General features: G+C 57.6%; 1 protein-coding gene across 1 annotated transcript in view; it reads right to left on the bottom strand.

Annotated features, from left to right (window-relative positions):
* The window catches only part of KCNIP3 (potassium voltage-gated channel interacting protein 3), an 85,255-nt gene extending 82,431 nt beyond the window's left edge, over nt 1-2,824 (bottom strand). The window contains exons 1-2 of the mRNA XM_052648335.1: nt 2,810-2,824; nt 1,122-1,287 (exon numbers count right to left, since the gene is read on the bottom strand). Coding sequence (XP_052504295.1) covers nt 1,122-1,287; nt 2,810-2,824 — 181 coding nt within the window. The remainder of the gene's footprint in view (nt 1-1,121; nt 1,288-2,809) is intronic.
* Between the last annotated feature and the right edge of the window lie 16,901 nt (nt 2,825-19,725).

The raw sequence follows: 19,725 nt of genomic DNA, 5'->3' as shown, positions 1-19,725 counted from the left end.
TGTTCCTACCCTGATGGAAAACAATTGCTTTTAACTACTGCAGAAAAAAACAGTTGTGAAGATGTGAGTTTCCCAGTTAAGCTGTCTGCATGAACTTTTAGTGACTTCATGTTTCTGCTCCATCACGAGAAGTGGAGAACCCCCATGGACCTCACACGTGTATTCACAGGCTTCAGAGCCTCCACGGAGGCTGCTGTGGAGAAGAAAAGGGCCAGAGGAGGGTGGCAAAGCACCACAAATGGCAGGGGCTCTGGGAAGCAGATGAATTGTGCTGGGAGTGTGCCGTGGAGTAGGGGTGCAGGTCAAGGACAGGGGCCTGGCCTGCACACATGGCTGACCCTCCACCGCATCAAGCCTGGGATGCTGGGGTCGTGGATGTGCCCATTTTCCAGTCAAAGAGACTGAGTCTCTCTGGAAATCACTGAGAGTGTCTGAGACAATGAACAAGACACGGCACTCAGGGGTCCAAGTCCGCACCTCTTCCTTAAAGTCAAAGAAGCAGACTCTCAGGCACGCCTTGTGTGTGTGGTCACGGGAACTACGTGTGATATGTGTGCCTGTGTGTGCCCACAAGTTCTTAGTGGGTGTGTATAGGTGTGAGTATGTGCACATGTGTGTGAGAGTATGGGGCTGCACGAAGTCCCTTCTGCATCACTTACTGCACCACAAACACCAAGTGTCACCAGCAAGAGCCAGGCGGCGTTTCTCTTGCCACCGCCGAGTGCAGCCTGCAGTCCACGGCCAGCCCTCGGGCTGCGCTGGGCAGGACTGAGGAGGCCGGAGGCCAGGCCACCTCCTCACCACGCCCCTGTAGTGGGGTATCAGCCCCTCTTTTCACCAGAACTCAGGAAGAGTGCGATGCTAAAGGTCACCCAGCCGGCAAGGCTCTGAAAGCCCTTTCCATCCTCCTGGCTGGGAGAACCCCAGTGACGGCCCAACACTCCCCGCCTCCCTGGGCCCCGCCTCGAGCTCTGTGCCCCGTGGGGCACGGACACTGATGCACAGGGACAGGTCTGAATGAATAGAAGCCCCTCCCCGCAGAGGTCAAGGCTGGGGTCCTCAGGTAGGTCTCTGAGCTCAGGGCAGACACCCACCCTCTCTCCAGGGGGCCCAGCCCCTACCTGAGCCCTGCGGGGCCGCGCTGGACAGGATCCACTTGACCAGGCAGCACCGCATCAGGGCCTGCCGGGTGAGCCGCGGCCGCTGCCACTTCACGCCCTCCTTCTTGCTCAGCGGAGTGCGCCCGGGCTCCCCCAGGAGGCTGCCGTCGGACACCTTCATCACCTCCTGCAGCAGGAACAGGCAGGGAGACTGTGAGCCCTGGCTCACCAAGGGCACCTCCAGATCGTCCCCAGGATGCCTCGAGGCAGTCCTTCACTCCACGCAGGCCCTTACCTTCCGGGGGCGTGTGAGAGGAGCCCCTGCCCCGCTGGACGAGTCCCAGGGCGCCACTGCCCCTGGCATGGGTCATCTCCTGCCCCATCTCTCAACCCTCCCCCTCTCTCTCCAAGAACCCTCTGTCCCTGCATGGTGCGGCCACCTTGCAAGCGCAGACCGTGTCCGCTGGTGATCCAAGCTGGAGGAGTGGGCTGAGAAGGATGTTCAAGGCCACCGTGGGGCTGGGCACCCTCTGCTTGCAGGCACGCTCCCTGCCAGCCTCGCTAGGCTGTGAACACACACTCCTTCCACACACAAGCCCTGCTCATGCTTTAAGATCCAGCTAACAGGGATTCCCCTGATGGTCCAGTGGTCAAGAATCTGCCTTACAACGCAGGGGACATGGGTTGAGTCCCTGGTGGGGAAACCAAGATCCCACGTGCTGCGGGGCAACTAAGCCCTCGGGCAGCAACTACTGAACCAGTCCACGCCCTGGAGCGTGTCCTTTGCAACAAGAAGCCACCACAGTGAGAAGCAGACGCACCACGGTTAGCGAGTATTCCCCACGCGCCACAACTAGAGAAAGCCCGCACGTAGCAATGGAGAGCTTGTGCAGCCCCAGATAATAATAAATAAATTACATAAAAATGTGCACGTGTTAGTCGCTCATTAGTGTACTCTTTTCGACCCCACAGACTGCAGTCCGCCAGGCTCCTCTGTCCATGAGATTCTCCAGGCAAGCATACTGGAGTGGGGAGCCATTCCCTGCTCCAGAGGATCTTCCCCACACAGAGATCGAACCCGGGTCTCCTGCACGGCAGGCAGATTCTTTACAGCCTGATCCACTAGAAAAGCCCAAGATAAAAATAAGGAAAACTTTAAAAAAAAAAAAGGATCCAACCAGAAAGCCATCTCCTGCATGAAGCAGCCCGGCCTCTAAAGCTGCGGGCGCTGGGCCTACCCTTGTATCCACATCTCCACCCTGGCACAGACTGTGCGGTGCTGACTTGCTGGAGGAACTCCCGGCTGAGGGCAGGGTCCGTGGGCTTCTCCACTGGGCACCTGCTCTGGCACATGACGGGGCCCTTGGAAGGAGGGAGGTGAGGGTCCAGACTGGCTCATCAACCTCCCCATGACCCCGACACAAGTCTGGATGTCAGTCAGAGGTCCCAGTCCAAATCCCTCACTGACTAAGCCCGGAGAGGGGGGTGGATCCACCCAGGCCACACAGCAAAGTCGGGGGTCCTTGCCTCGTCCCAGAGCCCTCAGCACTTTTTGCATTCATGTTCGGTTGCTCCGTCGTGTCCATCTCTTTACGACACAAAGGACTGTAGCCACCAGTCTCCTCTGTCCATGGGACTCTCCAGGCAAGCATACTGAGGTGGGTTGCCATTTCCTCCTCCAGGGGATCTTTCTGACCCAGGGATCGAACCTGGGTCTCCTGCATTGGCAGGCAGATTCTTTACCACTGAGCTACCTGGGAAGCCCCTGATTATTATTATTATTTTTTTTACCTTGAGGCAAATAGAGACTGCAGAAGGGCCTGACGACTTCCCCAGGAGGGGGCACGTGAATGGAACCCACAACTCTACACTGTGCAACGGTCTGCAGAAACAATTCAAACAAATGGTGAGTGGAGTCTTAGAGCAGAGAGCTGTGGGTGAGTTGTTAAGATGCCAGGCTGTGAGCTCCACTGAGTGTGGGTCGGGAAAGGACAGCCAGAGGGCACAGTGGACCCCGGAGCCGCGAGACTTGTTTTCCTCTATTGATAATTGGAGCACTCTCACCTGGCCCGCCCTCTCGTGGCCTGTCATTGGCCCACAATCCTTAGTGGCCAGGCAAGCAGCAGGGTGGCCCCTCTCGGCATCTGCTGAGTCTGACTTGTTGCCTGTGTGTCATCCACCCTGCTCAGGATGGCTGTGCCCCAGTTGTGCCTGTTGGGTCACGGCCCCAGGTCGCCCCCAAGTTCACTGTACCCAGTATGCGTAGCCTGAGTTCCAGGCGTGGGAGGAAGCAGCGCCCCCACGCGGGCCCTGGTGCTGAGTGGGGGCTGACTGGCCAGGATGATGGTGGTGATATCCTTCCAGGGTCATGGGGTTTCACTACATTTATGCTTGCTCAGACACTTCAGTCGTGTCCGTCTCTTTGGAACCCCAAGGCCCGCCGGGTTCCTCCGTCCATGGGACTCTCCAGGCAAGAATATCATAGTAGGTTGCCATTTCCTCCTCCAGGGGATCTTCCAGACCCAGCAATCCCACCCATGTCTCCTGTGACTCCGGCATCGCAGGCAGACATTTATATGGTCCTGAAAATTATACGAGTGTCCGAAATACATCACAAACAGATGTTCATTCGGGCAAGTTCTGCAGACGCAGAGACTCCAGCACAGCCCCTGCGATGGTCGGGTTCTTGGGTACAAGGACCAGAAAAATGCACCCAGGTGGATGGTAACTGGAGAGGAATCAATGGTGGGGGACCCAGGCCCTTCACAGCCTCCCCAGGACAGACAGAGCCAGGCTTGGCAGACAGACCAGAGCAAAGAGCAGGCTGACGGACAGCCAGGCCTCAGTCACGGACACCCAGGGGCCAGGACGAAGACCTCTGCTGCTGCTGGCGCTGCTGTCCAGGGACACTGGGCCTGGGGCCCCCACTGGCATCACCACTCTGTGGGGGTCTCGGTTGACCCACTGGCTCCAGGTTCGAGGTCAAGAGCACAGGCGTCAGACTGTCCCAGCCCATGTCATACGTCTCCTCTCTGGCTGCAAGGAAAGCTGCGAAAGCAGGCTTCTGGCCTTTTGGGTTCTTGCCTGTCCTCTGTGGTGGCTTTCCTAAACTTGAGGAATAAGAAAAACCCTACAAACGTCCCCGAAACTATGGAGTCTGAGCAAATGCTCAGGTGAGCAGAGGCGGGTGTGCTGCCTCCTGCGGGCTCTCGTTGGCTGGGGGAGCCCTCCAGGAGCTGAGCTGGCGCACGGCCCCAGAAGGGTGGCCCGTATTTGGGGCTGGGCAGCGGGCCTCCTGGTCAGCTTTCGATGAAGCAGCTGTCTAGACCCGGTAACACCCAACCACTTATCCTGACTTTCACGATCTTTCCAGCCAGGTCCCACTGCCCGTCCCCGCTGTGGTTGTCGCCCCCTCAGGCCGCCCCTCCAACACACATGCTCAGCAGCCCCTCCACGCTCTTCCCTTCTTCCAGGCTTAGCCTGGCCTGCCATTGGGGGTGGTCAGTGGTGCTCAGAGCTACAGCCGGACTGGGCTCACCATCCCAACAGGGCAGAAAGGGGGTGTTGGTGGGGGTGGCTGGGGGCCCCAGGTGCCAGGGATGCTGAGGGAGGCGCCCTACACACTTACACACACACACACACACACACACACACACACACACATGCACAGGCCCTGCCCAGGCTGACAGACAGAGACCTTCTCCATTATTAATGATCTTATTCGGGAGAGAAAAGGCCTCAATGAATCAGGTCTTTATTTCAGCCCAAGAGGCAGGTGGGGGATGATGGGCAGCTGTCCCTTCATGATTTCATGAATCCTTTGCTGAACGCTCTGTACGTGGGCTGAGTGGAGAAGGTCAGAGGGGAAACCCAGGAGGGGCTCAGAGCCTGGGCAGGAGCTGTCTGTCAGTGCCCTGGCCTCAGGACAGCACTGAGCGGCCAGCAGGGGTGACCCTCACGGAGCCTGGGGCTAGTCCTGGGGACTCTGTCTTGCAGTCAGGCCTGGGCTGATGTGCGGAGACCCAGCAGGTGACCCGGGCTTCTGTCCTACCGAGAGGGGGGCAGTGTTGGGAGGGGCCACAGGGCAGAGCCGAGAACCCCACTCCTGCACTTCTGGGCCTTCAAGGCACCTCATCGTTATGACAATTATAGGAGATTGGTGGCACCTGCCCATTTTAAAGACGAGCAAACCAAGTCTCCCAGGTGGCTTCCCAGGTGGCTCAGTGGTAAAGAGTCCGCCTGCAAGAGGATCCTCCAGGAGACACAGGATGGACCTCTGGGTCTGAAGATCCCCTAGAGGAGGAAATGACAACCCACTCCAGTACTCTTGCCTGGAGAATCCCATGGACAGAGAGCCTGGCGGGCTACAGACCATAGCGTTGGAAAGACAGGGCTGAGCGACTAAGCACAGAAGCACAAACTAAGTCTCAGATGCCTGGGGGCACGCCAGGGCCACAGTGTACTCGTGGCCTCCTGGTTCCAGCTTTCAGGGGGTCTCAGCCACGGGCAGTGCTGCGAGGCTTTCTGAGGCCTTGAAAGTGGGGGAGGGCCGCCTAAGCCCCTCTCCCCCTGCACACTCCCACTCCCCCTGCACACCCCTCTCCCTCCCCCAGCACACTCCTCCTCCCCCTCCTGCACCCTCCCCTCCCCCTGCACACTCCCCCTCCCCTGCACACCCCTCCCCCTCCCCTGCACCCTCCCCTCCCCCTGCACACTCCCCCTCCCCCTACACACTCTCCCCTCCCCCTCCTGCACACTCCCACTCCCCCTGCACACCCCTCTCCCTCCCCCTGCACCCTCCCCTCCCCCTGCACACTCCCCCTCCCCCTACACACTCTCCCCTCCCCCTCCCCTGCACCCTCCCCTCCCCCTGCACACTCCCCCTCCCCCTACACACTCTCCCCTCCCCCTCCCCTGCACCCTCCCCTCCCCCTGCACACCCCTCTCCCTCCCCCTGCACCCTCCCCTCCCCCTGCACACTCCCCCTCCCCCTACACACTCTCCCCTCCCCCTCCTGCAGACTCCCACTCCCCCTGCACACCCCTCTCCCTCCCCCTGCACCCTCCCCTCCCCCTGCACACTCCCCCTCCCCTGCACATCCCTCTCCCTCCCCCTGCACCCTCCCCTCCCCCTGCACACTCCCCCTCCCCCTACACACTCTCCCCTCCCCCTACACACTCTCCCCTCCCCCTCCTGCACACTCCCCCTCCCCTGCAGACCCCTCTCCCTCCCCCTGCACCCTCCCCTCCCCCTGCACACTCCCCCTCCCCCTACACACTCTCCCCTCCCCCTCCTGCACACTCCCCCTCCCCTGCAGACCCCTCTCCCTCCCCCTGCACACCCCTCTCCCTCCCCCTGCACACTCCCCCCTCCCTCCTACACACTCTCCCCTTCCCCTACACACTCTCCCCTCCCCACTACACACTCCCCCTCCCCCTGAACACCCCTCTCCACACCTCTACCTGCAATTCCTCCCCCCTCACCTGCACAATTCCTCCCCCTCCCCCTGTACACTCCCCTCCCCCACCTGCACACTCCTCTCTCCCCTGCACACTCCCCCCTCCCCCTGTACACTTCTCTGCACCTTTACCTGCAATTCCTCCCCCCTCACCTGCATACTCCCCCTGGACATTCAAGATGGATGGCTTCTCCCCATCAGGCCTCACTCAGATCAGGTGCTGGGAGACCCCCACCTCCTCGCCCACACCAGTGCCTGCTGCGAGCCCCAGCCTAGCTGGCTGCTGAACTCGCCCTGTTTGCTCGTTTACCTGGGTGCATTTCTGTCTCTTTCTCCCAGATTGTTGGCTCCTAGAGCCGGCCCTGGCCTCCTGTGTGAACGGCTCTTCCTCATCACAGAGCCTGGCACCCAAAAGACCCTCACTTCCAAAACCCAGCAGCAAAAGAACAAAGCCTCTAGCTAGCAGATGGGCAGAAGAGGAGCAGACATGTCACCAAGGAAGACAGACAGGTGGCACGAAGCCCGTGAAAGGATGCTCCACATCGTGAGCCACCATGGAGAAGCAAACAAAACCATACGGAGATATCATACTATCCGCAGGGCCAATAGGATATAATTCTATTTACGTAACATTTCAAAGTGGCAACAGTTTAGAAAAGGAACAGGTTAGTGGGACAGGGGGTAAGGGTGGGGGAAAGGTGGAAGAGGGGAGGTGGGTGTGGCTATGCAAGGTCAACACGAGCCCTTGAGGTGATAGAACTGTTATGTGTGTTGACTGCAGGGACGGAAACACGAACGGACACACATGATACTATGTGTGTGTTTAAGTGCGCAGGGCTAAACACACACGAGTGCGTGCGAACCTGGGTGAAGGGTGCTTGGGATCTCTTTCATTTCTTGTTTAAATATTTATTTATACATTTGGCTATGGCAGGTCTTGGTTTCAGGGCACAGGATCTTTTTTATTTGTAGCAGCATGGGGGCTCTGGTTCCCTGAGCAGAGATCAGTCCCAGGCCCCCTACATTCGGAGCTCGGAGTCTTAGCCACTGGACCACCAGGAAAGCCCCTCTGTTTTATTTCTTACAACTGCAAGTGAGTCTGCAATGGTCTCAATGAAGTTACCATTAAAACACAAAACTTTCATACATACAAAAAAAAGAATATTTAAAAAATACAAACACACACAAAACCCTCAATAAATATCCTAAATGCCTGAGTGAAAGCCCTCTGAAGCTCTTGCCATAATTCGCTGAGGCTTTCTTCCCTCCTGCTCTTGTCTGATGCATTTTAACAAGGATGGAGCCATCCTTTCATCCTCCATGGCCCTCAGGGGAAGGAATGGCCAGAGCTGGGTGGCAGAGACCAGTGAAGCAGAAGATCTGGGTCGTGAGGCCCAGCAGTGAGCATTCCGAGCCAGGTCCCAGAAGCGGCCCTAGGCTGGCCCGGGACCTGCAGCCTCCTCCGAAGCTGACAAGGTACCTTCAGGGCAAGCGCTGCAGCTATCCTGAGACATTCCGGCCACTCAGCCCACACTTGCAGCTCCTGCCCTCCAGGGGAGTCCAGGGGCAGGTATCAGCTTCCCTTCTTCCAAGTCCCAGGTCTAGGAGGAGTTGGGAGAGCAGGGGGTGTACAGAAAGGGAAGCGTGTTGGGGAGGCATCTACTTTCCAGCAGGCACTGTGTTGGGTGCTTGGAGAGGTGCCGTGTTTAACGCCCATATCCCTCTTTCAGGGTTCCTTAGGCCCTCCTGCAAACCACCTGGCTGGAGCACAAATCCTGGAATAGGTCTTTCTCATACCCTCTCACCAGGATCGCCATGTTCCCATCTGGTGTGTTCTCTGTTGCCCAAGGCCAACAAAGAGCCAGCCCTGCTCGTTCACTGCTGGGCTTTGGCTGGAGGTCATTGGCTCCAGCGCGTTTCCCAGGTGGTTCAGTGGCAAAAAATCTGCCTCCAATGCAGGAGACAGGGGTTCAGTCCCTGGGTTGGGAAGATCCCCTGGGGAAGGGCATGGTAACTCTAGAATTCTTGCCTGGAGAATCTCATGGACAGAGGAGACTGGCGGGCTACAGTCCATGAGGTCACAAAGAGTCGGACATGACTGAAGGGACTTAGCGCACACACGCATTGGCTCCAGGAAGGGAACGCCTGGGAGAACCTCCTGTCTGGGAGAGGGGATGACTTAGACCAGCGGTCCTCGGCCCTTCTGGCACCAGGGACGGGTCTCATGGCAGACAATTCTTCCGTGGAATGGAGGGAGAACGGTTTGGGGATGACTCCAGAGCATTACATTTACTGTGCATTTTCTTTCTAATCCCTGGTGGCTCAGAGGTTAAACTGTCTGCCTGCAGTGCGGGAGACGTGGGTTCGATTCCTGGGTCGGGAAGATCCCCTGGAGAAGGAAATGGCACCCCACTCCAGTATTCTTGCCTGGAGAACCCCATGGACGGAGGAGCCTGGTGGGCTACAGTCCACGGGGTCGCAAAGAGTCGGACACGACTGAGCGACTTCACTTTCACTTTCACTTTTCTTTCTAATATTATGATGTCAGCTCCACCTCAGATCATCAGGTATTAGATCCCAGAAGTTGGGGACCCTGACTTAGACTCTGGGTGCCCGAAGCATCCCTCTAGCTTCAGCTCAGAGCCTCAGCAGGCAACAGAGTGGGAGGGAGGAGGGTTGGGGGGCTGCTAGGATTCAGTGCGCTTGTTTTGTTTTGGGGGCGTTGTTATGGTTACCTCTAAACCTGCTACCATCTCTCCTTTTACAAGAACGATCTACTGATTCCCTTTTAACTGAGTTTATGGAAATTTAAAACATGAGTTAATTTAAAGAAAAATAAACTATAGCACAGGTTTCAGCAGGCAAGACAAAATCTGTGAAGGCAGATAAGACAAAAATCGGTGAAGGAATACAAACAGCTAGAAAACTTGCAGTCTGGGGGCTCCCTCGCTCAGCTCAGCTCAGAGAACTGAGTCCTCTGGGACTGGGTGTCCCGTGCATCAGCCACGCGTTGAACGTGGCTACTGAATGTTTGAAATGAGACTAGTCCAAATGGAGACATGCCGTTAGTGCAAATACACACTGGATTTCAAATTCTTCTTAGCTTATTAATTCTTCTTAGCTTATTAATAAGAGCTTATTAACAATTTTTATATTGAGCACACTGAAATAATATTTACACTGGATTAAATAAAATATATTAAAAATTTTTTTTCTTTTAAAATTTACTTTCTTTAATGTGTCTGCCTGACCATTTAAAGTGACACTTGTGCCTTGCAATACACTTTTTAAAAAAACATTTATTTTGGCCATGTTGGGTCTCAGCTGCATCATGTGAGATCTCCACTGCAGCACGTGGGCTTCCGTCTAGTTGAGGCACACAGGCTCAGCTGCCCCATGGCTTATGGGATCTTAGTTCCCCGACTAGGGGTCGAACCCGAATCCCCCGCACTGGCAGGTGCATCCTTAACTACTGGACCACGAGGGAAGTACCCTGAAACTCATGTCTGCTGGCTGGCACCATTCTAGGCCTTCCAGCTGTGGGGCTGTGGGCAGCTTGCTGCTACCAGGGCACACCCTACCCCCAGCTCCTCTTTCCCACCCAAGTCCAGAGTTGCTTCAGAAAGGTGGTCTAGTGGAGCGTGGAGGGCAACTGGGGCACAGTGAGGCCAAGCTTGGGGTCTGCCCAGGTTGAGGCGAAAATGGTGGAGCACGGAGCCGGGTGCAGGCAGTGGGACAGGTGGGGGCATATTAGTGTGGTGGGTATTTAGGTTCTGCCGTAGATGTGGGCAGCAACGGAAGGGTCCAGGGGACTCCTCAGTAACTTTGACATTGACACCATGGAGATGGTACAGGACGAATACCCCTCATGGCTTCCAGCTCCCCCCGAATGCAGTCCAGACTCTCCTTGAGAATACTCCACTCTCAATCATCATCTGAGAGTTTTCACCACGCCACAGAAAGAGCCAGAGCATTTTAAACAAACCACTGGGACTGCAACTGGGACATTCTACCTTGTGGCTCCCCACACCCCCACCACAGGCCCCCAGAAAGGCCAGCAGCCCACCGGGCACTGCCCCATGCCCAGTGGGCACAGCTCCATCCTGTGGAGGCCCGCCTGGTCAGGCCGTTAGGGACACACCTTTGAGCAACTGGCTCAGTCTTTGGGGTTCTTGTCACCTGGGCTCCAGAAAACCCCCAAAGAGCATCTCAGAGAAGGCTTGGCAGAGGTGACCTGTGGGCACATAGGCGGCAGCCTTTGGGGTGAAAACATCCAGGCTCTTTTCCCCCGAGGTAAAGTGACTGAGTTCATGCATGTGCAAGAGGCACGGCTAGCTTCCCCAAATGTTTACAGGCGTTTGTGCGTGAGAAACTGCATGAACAGCTTCCTAAGGGCTGCCAGGGCCCACTGGCCTCTACTTCAGAAGACACACCTAGCTGGGGAGGGAGGGAAGACTTTTGAGGGGCAGGGGAGGGAAGATTTCAAGCAGAATGGTATTTCAGTCAAGTACGGTGGGAAGAGGCCTGTGCTCAACCAGGCAGGGACTTGAAACCTGGGCCCTTTCCTCCTGGCTGGGAGAGCTTGGATGAAGTTCCTGACCGCTCTGAGACTCATTCTGTGTGTGTGTCTGGGTTCAGTTGCTTCAGTTGTGTCTGACTCTTTGTGACTCTACGGACTGTAGCCCACCGGGCTCCTCTGTCCATGGGATTTTCCTATGCAATGATACTTGTGCGGGTTGCCATTCCCCCCTCAAGAAGATCTTCCCAGTCCAGGGATCGAACCCATGTTGTCTGTGTCTCCTGCACTGCAGGTGGATTCTTTCCACTGAGCCACAGGGGAAGACTCAAGCCTCAGTTTGCTTATCTATAAAATGGGGATAATTCACAGGACTATGGGGGAGTTTAAACGAGGTGACACACCCGGCCCCCAGCAGGAGTGATCAGCACTATTCTTCACCCTCCTGGTGCTGCGTGAGGGTCTGGCTGTCCCATGCAAGGGGCAGGGCCCAGCCCATGGCCCAGTGATGTCAGCAGGGCCACCCAACCCGCTCTGCTCAGCTGGCTGCACATCAGAATCACTTGGGAAGCCTCCCCACCTCTGCCTTCCCGAGGGCTGCATTATTGATTCCATGGGGCCTGCACCACTCTATTTTTATAAAGCTCGACAGTCAGTCTGAAAGTGCAGGCGAGGTTTAGAGTGCTTATCCCACCAGATAGGAAATTCTGGGCCTTATCTGTGGGAGGAAGGGGTCTCACATTCACACTCTCCCTTTCTCCCAGCGGGGGTGGGGAGGGGGGCTGTCTCAAACCCAGAGCCTGGGCCGGCAGGGACGTGCAGGCTCCAGGTGTGGGGCTGCCTGGCGCCCTGACCCTGCCCATGGGGACTGCTGCAGGCGGGCTCGTGAGCGCCCACTCGTCTTCGCGCACTCTATTTCCATCACTTGGGACAGATGGCAGGAAGTGGCAGTGGGCGTCGAGTCATGCAGGCCCTGAGGATTTGGGATGGGAAGGCTTCGCAGGAGGAGCGGGGAGCGCTTGGTTTTCCTCCCACCCCTGGGCATCAATAGATGCCAGCCAGGCAGCCTGCCTCCTGGATGGGAGGGGAGGTGAGACTGTCGTGAGCCCCTGCAGAACTCGCACGTGCACACAGGCACACATACACACTCACACACACACACGCCTGGGTGCTGCTCCACTCAGGACACTGGTGCCGAGGAGGGGGCTGCTGGGGTGTCGCTGCCCCGCCTCTGATGCTGCCACCTCCGCCAGCCCACCATCTCCTCACCTGCCCTTTGCTGCCCAGGCGATGAGGCTTCTCACCAACCCGGGGGTGGACTTGAGCCGCTCACGGATCGCACTGTCCCGTTGGGGTGCGCTTCACAGGCTCGACTCAGCAACCCAAAAATGACCGCACTGATACTCGCACCGTTTACAGAGCTCTCTCTATGCACGGGGTGTGGGGGGGCGGGGTTGGCGGAGGATCTTATTTACCAAGGAGGAAAACGAGGAGACCGTGGAACAGAGAAGCTAAATAACTTGTCTGAGGACACACAGCTAAGGCGTGAGGGGCCTGGAACTGAGCCCAGAGGCACAGCCGTGTTACTTCCGCAGCTACGTTCGCGCTTGGCTGGCCCGTCAATTCCAAATGCTGGGGGTGGGCTCTGTGACAGGCCGGGGGCATTCACGTATGTAGGGGCAGGGTGATCTGCACTACGGCCCCCCAGCCCCCACGGCTCAGCACAGGGCCCAACCTCAGGTGAGGGCCCGGCAGAGGCGATGAGCATATCCGCGGCCCAGGGAGGCGATGGACACTGCCCACGCTCACAGTGTCACTTGGGCAGAGCTGGGCCAAGTACTTGGTGCTCTGGAGTCACTGCCCAGAGGGCCCATCCTGAGACAAGATCTTTTTTTGATAGCTGCACACCATGGCATGCGGACTCTTAGTTCCCTTACCAAGGATAGAACCCATGTGTGCTAAGTGGCTTCAGTCGTGTCTGACTCTTTGCGATGCTGTAGCCCACCAGGCTCCTCTGTCCATGGGATTCTCCAGGCAAGAATACTGGAGTGGGTCATCATGCTCTCCTCCAGGGGATCTTTCAGACCCAGGGATTGAAGTCTCTTGCATCTCCTGACCAGGGATCAAACCTGAGCCCCCTGCAGTGGAAGTTCAGAGTCTTAACCACTAGACCACCAGCGAAGTGCCGAGAGAGGATCTTAGCACAGGGCCAGGGTGGACTGGGCACAGGGCAGAGCAGCAGCAGCAGGTCTCGGATTTGTCCCTCGCCTGCCTCGAAAGGCATGTGCTGGGGGGCCAGGTGAGGCCGGGAAAGACCAGTAGATGCTCTGCCTGGCTGAGCATGGCACGGGTGTGGGCTGCCTGCTGGAGGGGAGCGCTGGGCAGAGACCTCAGGCAACAGATCAGAGTTGGGCCAGCTGGGGAGTGGGCACAGGCCCTTTCAGCCATCCTTCTCAGGTCAGCGCAGCTAACCCCACACCCACCCCTCGCTCCGGCGCCTGCGGGTCCCCTTGGCTTGTCCCCATCACGTGGATGCTCTGTGGCGCTCCGGGATGTGGGCTGATCACAGCTGACAGATGCACCTGCCTGTTCCAGAGAAACATCAGTCAGCTGGAGCTGGGGGAGGGGCCGCACAGTGGCTCACTCCACACTGCACCCTCCTTTGCGCTCTGTCTCCTTCCGGCCGGGGCTGCAGGACCAGCAAAGGGAGGTGCGCCAAGATCTCTCCCTTCTTTTTTCTTTGTCTTGGAAACCAGGGTCTCCCCTCTTCCTCACAGAGGCCACATTCAGGGCTGTGCAGATGCTCCTGGGTGGGGGATGGGGTGGGAGAGCAGATGGCCCCCCAGCCCCAGCTGGCAAAGCAGCTCCCATGCTTGCGGCAGATTTGGATAAGAAAAGGGCTCCTAGTGTTAGAACATTGGGGTCCTATCCTTTGGAGCCCCCAGAAAAGGGGATATGGCTGGCTCAAGGTCACACGAATAATCCAGGAGGCATGGTTGGGGTGGGGTCTGACCCGAGTGTACTCACAGAAGTATTCAGAGGGTGCAGTAGGCCGCAACTCCACGGGGCCAGCCCCCAACCGGGGTGGGGCATCACCTATAATCAGTTGCCTGGTTATAGGCACACTCCTCTCTCCCTGTAGCCGTCTCCCATGACATCCCTGTCCATTCCCCCCACAAGCCATAGGGAACTGAGCTTTGGAGTAAGACAGAGCAGGGTTCAAATTCCCACTGTAACACTTCGTAGCTTGCAATCTAGGGTGGGCCTTAGTCTCCTCACCTGTAAAGTGGGTACAATACCAAGCACTACCTGGGGGGTCTCATGGGGGTCCAGAGAGAGAATCCAGGTGCAGAGCCTGTTGGAAAGACCCTGGAGGGAGGGGCGGCCACTTCAGGGCTCTGCCCTTCGGCCCTGGCCTTGTCCCCCTTGTCCCAGAGAACAGTCAGAACCACTTCATTCGCCATTCAATTCGGGGATGTGATTACTATACTTGGAAATGAGGGAAAAAATTAGGGACCACCTCCCACAAACTCCCTGCAAGAAGGCAGGAACCTGGGCAGGTAGAGGGTCCCAGTGGACATGCCAGGCCATGAAGACGTCTCTCCCTGAAGAGCAAGGGTTCTGCTCGCTCCTTTTTCCTAAGATCTCAGGGAGTTCAAGTCCTGGCCCTGTGCTGGGCGAGCTGCACGCCCACCCCCGTCACCCTCGACCCCAAGCCTCGTGTCTACAGAAGGGGAAGTGGCAGGGCCCACCCTCCCAGGACTTTGTGAGGACCCACAAACGACAGTGACAGGCGATGAGGTTGGATGAGTCAGGCCACCTCCCAGCCTGCGCTCCGAACTGTAGCCCCATTGCCGCAAGTGCTGGTGGCGGGTCAGTCGCTAAGTCGTGTCTGATTCCTGTGACCCCACAAACAGTATGTAACCCCTCGGGCTCCTCTGTCCATGGCATTCTCCAGGCAAGAATACTGGAGCGGGTTGTCATTTTCCTTCTCCAGGGAATCTTCCTGACCCAGGGATCACACACGTGTCTCCTGCATTACAAGCAGGTTCTTTACCACTGAGAGGAAGCTGATTTTTCATAATCTCCCTGCTGACCTTGGTGACAGTGGTGATCACTGTCCCTGCCTGGCCCACAGCTGAAGGTGTGGGGCCCACTCCAGTCTCCAGCCAGGCCAGCTGTAGGAAGGGCATTGGCAGGCACGGTGGACTCACTGGGGCCTGGCTGTGAGAGAGGGCAGGGGCCAGCGTGGGGTCACGATAACCAAGGGAAGGGCCAGATGCACGTGGAGGACGGGAACCACTCCCGACACTCATCTGGCAGGGACAAGGCGTGACCTCCTGGCAGGTAGGGACCAGTGGGGGAAAGGCAAGAGAAGGGGGACTGTCGGGTGGCTGGTGGACACAGCAGGCTGAATGCACACCTGCACGCAGCCTGACTCAGTTGAGAGCCCCACCTCTGCAGGTTTGGCAGCCTGGCCAACCATGGGTACAGCCATGGGGTGTGGCTGTGCGTCGCAGGCTCAGACTGATGTCCAAGGATGCACGTGACCTGTGATGGCTGTGGCACGTGTGTACAGTGAGCACACAGTGTGTGAGCCCATGACACGGCTCTGCGTTTCTCTACTCCTGCCCTGTCTGCCTGGAGGTGGCGGGGGAGACTTAAGGTGACGGGGAGAAAAGCACCTTTTCAACATGCCCTGCCGGCACGCTCGAAGGGCCTCATGTCAGCACCTCTGCCGACCCTCCTGACGCCACTGAGTGATGGAGCAGACGGTGCGGGGGCGGAGGTGGCCTGGGGTCAGGGGCAGGGTGGCCTGGAGCCAGCAGCCACAAGCCCACTCTGGACTGCTTGTCCTCATGAGTAACAGAGAGTAGGAATCCATCCCAGGGGGAAGGGTATGGAGTTGGCAGGGAGACTGGCAGAGACCAACCCAGTATCCACTCTTCCTAACTCACAAAGCCCTGATTTTATTAGAGGGTTGTGGGTTTTTTTTGGCCCTTCCTTCTTTCTACTTCCTGCAGCCTGTGTGTGTTGGCTGGAACTCCAGCAGCCATTTTGGACGTTAAGATAACCTCTAGAATGGAAGCCAGTGAGACAGATGGAGCCTGAGTCCCTGCTGAGACAGATGGCACTTAGTCCCTGTGGATCATAGGGTCTCCGTGCCAGCCCTCTACCGCCTCCCTCTGGACTTCTGTGTGAGAAATGCAAGCAAATGTGTTCAAACCACTGTTATTTGGGTTGTTCTGTTACAAGCAGCCAAATCTAATCCTGGTGTTTCTTCTTCCCTCCAAAGCAAGACTGTCCCACACATGTGGGGAGGTGGCAAGGCATCAGCAGATTTTCTTAGTGTTCACTGTCTTCTGGGAGGGGTGAGCTTATTTTCCATTTCCTCGTTACTCTGCGTTAATTATTCTTCATCCTTCCCAACTCCTTGACACCATCTCTTGAACTCTACTGCAGGCATTTCCCTTGCTTTCTCTCTCTCTCCAGCCTCGCAACAGCCCCACAGTGGAAACTAACCACATGTGTCCTTGTCAGGGTCCTCTAGCCCTTCAGGAAGTGGATATTCATTAATTACTTGGATAATTAAATGATGCATTCATTGACCAGCCTTCAAAGGTAAGACACCCCCTCCCAGCATTCAGCCTTTTCCCAGCACTAATGAGTCGGAGGCTTGGGGTCAGCACTCTGACACTTGCCCCGGGGACTTAACTGAACCACATGGCTGACCCCAAGCTACTCCTCTGTCCAGCTTCTGTTCCACAAACACCTAAAGCCTTTGCCGTCTGACGGGAGCCCCAGGAGTCTAGCCTCCCAGGCAGGACACCCCAACACTTACTTTTTCCTTAGCGACCCTACAGGGAACAGCAGGGAATGGAGCCAAACAAAGAGGCACAGCCAGGCTCCCTGGTCCAGGGTAAACCCCCGAAGCCCCCACCCCCCAGCCCTGGGCGAGCGCCCAGCCCTGCCAGAGCCTACCTTGGCCCGCTGCATCCTGGACGACCGACTAAACTGTTGCCGGCTTCCCCTCCGCGCAGCCGGCCGTGCGGGCAGCTGCCTCATGTTTGCTGGGACCCAGACGCAATTGTTGCTGGCGGCTCCTCGCCCGCCCCCTGCCCACCCTCCCCGCCAGCGCGCTGCCACCCTAGGCTCCGCCCCTTCTGCTGTGTGCCAATCCGTGCCCAGCCTCCCTCCGCGTGCACCTCTCCCCTTCGATCGCTCTCATCCTTCCCGTCCCTCTCCCGGTCTCCCTGCCCCACTCTCTCTGTGGAGCCGTTCCTAGTCCGGCTCTCCCTCTGGGTCGCCCCTCTGCCCCTGTCACCCGGGGCCTCTGTCTATGCCCACTTCCATCCCATCTGTCTCTTTCTCTAACACACTCTCTGCTCCCTAACCTTGGGAGAGGGAAGTTTAGGGGGTGTGGAGAGAGCCCCGTGTTCCTGCCCAACGGAGGGAAGGACAGCAGGGCAGCCCCGAGAGCCTCCCAAGCATTTTCCAGAGCAGGCCAGCCCCTTCCCTCCTGGCTGCGCCCTCCCTCATGCTACCAGCCCCTTATGGACAACGGGTGGAGTGACCCCAACCCCTGCCTATGACCTTGGGCCTTTACAGTTAAACTGGGCTTTGGAGAGGGGTCTCTCTGGTCTCCCTCCAGCAGCCCTGAAGGTGACTTCTAGGCACCCCTGGCATCCAGAGCACACTCCTAGTGGGGACATAGCTCTGGGTGCTGGGCCCTCAATGGCCCCAGCGATGGGGACACACCACCCAGAGATGGTGATGGCTACCAAGGCCACATGATGCGGGTCACAGGCCAGGGGGCCTTCAACCTGTTTCACCTGTGCCCGCCTCACCTGTCTCCTTTGACCCCACATGGGGACTTGCCATGGGGGCAGCTCTCCCCAAACCTGAACCCCTTATACTCTCCAGGGAGCCCAGCGGGTCTCCCTGCTGTCTGTGTCTGGGGTTGGGACCACATCAGGGCAGCTGAGGGACCTCACCAGACTTTCCCGGGGCAGACGTGGAGGAAAGGGGCGAAGGTCCCTGGACATCCTGGGGAGGGAGTCTCCTTCTCGCCCCTCAGGAGGGCAGACTCCGGGGCACTTGCTCAGCCCGCAGGGAAAGCACCCAGGAGCCTGGTGCCCAAAACCTCAGCCAAGTTTCCCTTTTCTGCACCCTAGGAAGGAGCCAGCCTGTGCCACTGGTTCCCATGGAAACAGAGCCCTGTGCCACCCCCTCCTCTGCGTGCACTTGCACACCCTTCTCCATTTGTGTGTGTCTGTGCCAGCTAATCAGCTCCAACTTTCAGGTCCTGGGAGGAAGAACAGTCTGGAGCAGTTGACCCACTGAGGGAGGAGGAGTTTGGAGTGCCTGGGCTTCACACCGGGCAGGGACTCAGTGGACCCTGGAGCTGACCACGGCGGCGCCCCGGGCAGAGGAGAGTGCAAGCCCTCTGCAGCTGTCGGGTCAGGGCAGAGGCTGAGCTCCTTGAGAGCCTGGAGACGTGGTGATCTTGGCTCTGAGCAATCGGGTCCCCCCAACCCCGAGCGGCTCTGAGCAATTGGGCCCCCCCACCTGACCCCAAGAAGGTTGAGTCCTCACAGTGGCCTCGGCAGGCAAGTGTCATAATCTCTATGGATGATGAAAGTGAGACCCAGAAAAGGTAAAGGATTTGCCCTAAGTCACTCAGTCGTGTCTGACTCTGCAACCCCATGGACTGTAGCCCACCAGGCTCCTCTGTCCATGGGATTCTCCAGGCAAGAATACTGGAGTGGGTTGCCATATCCTCCTCCAGGGGATCTTCCCGACCCAGGGATCAAACCCACGTCTCTTATGTCTCCTGCATTGGCAGGTGGGTTCTTTACCACTGGCGCCACTGGGACCTAGAAAGTGACAAAGCTGGTACACAAAGCCCATTACTTTCATCCCTAAGTGATATACATGGCTAAGACCCTGCCAAACCTCCCATGCTGCATACATCAGCTTGGGAATTCACCAGTTGCGCTGTCGAAGACAGACCTGGCCATTATTATGGCCTAGTCAGCATGAGGCAGGACCAGAGAAGGCCCCCATCCCTGCTCCTGGTTTGGGATGAGGGCTGAACTTCCATTGCCAGATATGCTTTCTTCTAAATTCACAAGTTTATGAGCTTCAAGGAGCTCATCTTAAGAAAAAAACCCAAGTGAGCTTTTTGAGCCAACCCAATACAACAAAACAGGGCAGCTGCCCACGCGCCTCACCCTCCACCAGTCCTCTAGCACCTTGGGCCTGGAGAACCTCCAACCACAGCTGCCACGAGTGTGCCCCTCATAAAACACACATGGGGCTGGCCTGCATGATGTGTGCCCCCCGTCTCTTTTCCCCCCAGCACCTACAGGGGGTTTCCCAGAGCACTCTCAGCTGGTCCTGCCCAGGCCTGTGGGAGAGGCAGGAAAGAGAAAGGTTAGGAGAGTGTGGAGGTCAAGGACACCCCAGAGCAGAGCTCCCCACATGGCCCTCAGCAAGTCTAGCAGTGGTATGGACTCATAGGTGGCGGCTAACTCTCCTTGTGAATGTCTGAGAGTTTCTGGAGATTCTTTGGCAGTGCTGCTGCTGCTGCTAACTCACTTCAGTCATGTCCGACTCTGTGCGACCCCATAGACGGCAGCCCACTAGGG

The sequence above is a fragment of the Budorcas taxicolor genome, chromosome 11, assembly GCF_023091745.1.
Source record: "Budorcas taxicolor isolate Tak-1 chromosome 11, Takin1.1, whole genome shotgun sequence".
Taxonomy (NCBI): domain Eukaryota; kingdom Metazoa; phylum Chordata; class Mammalia; order Artiodactyla; family Bovidae; genus Budorcas; species Budorcas taxicolor.
This window is presented reverse-complemented; position numbering and strand designations above follow the sequence as displayed.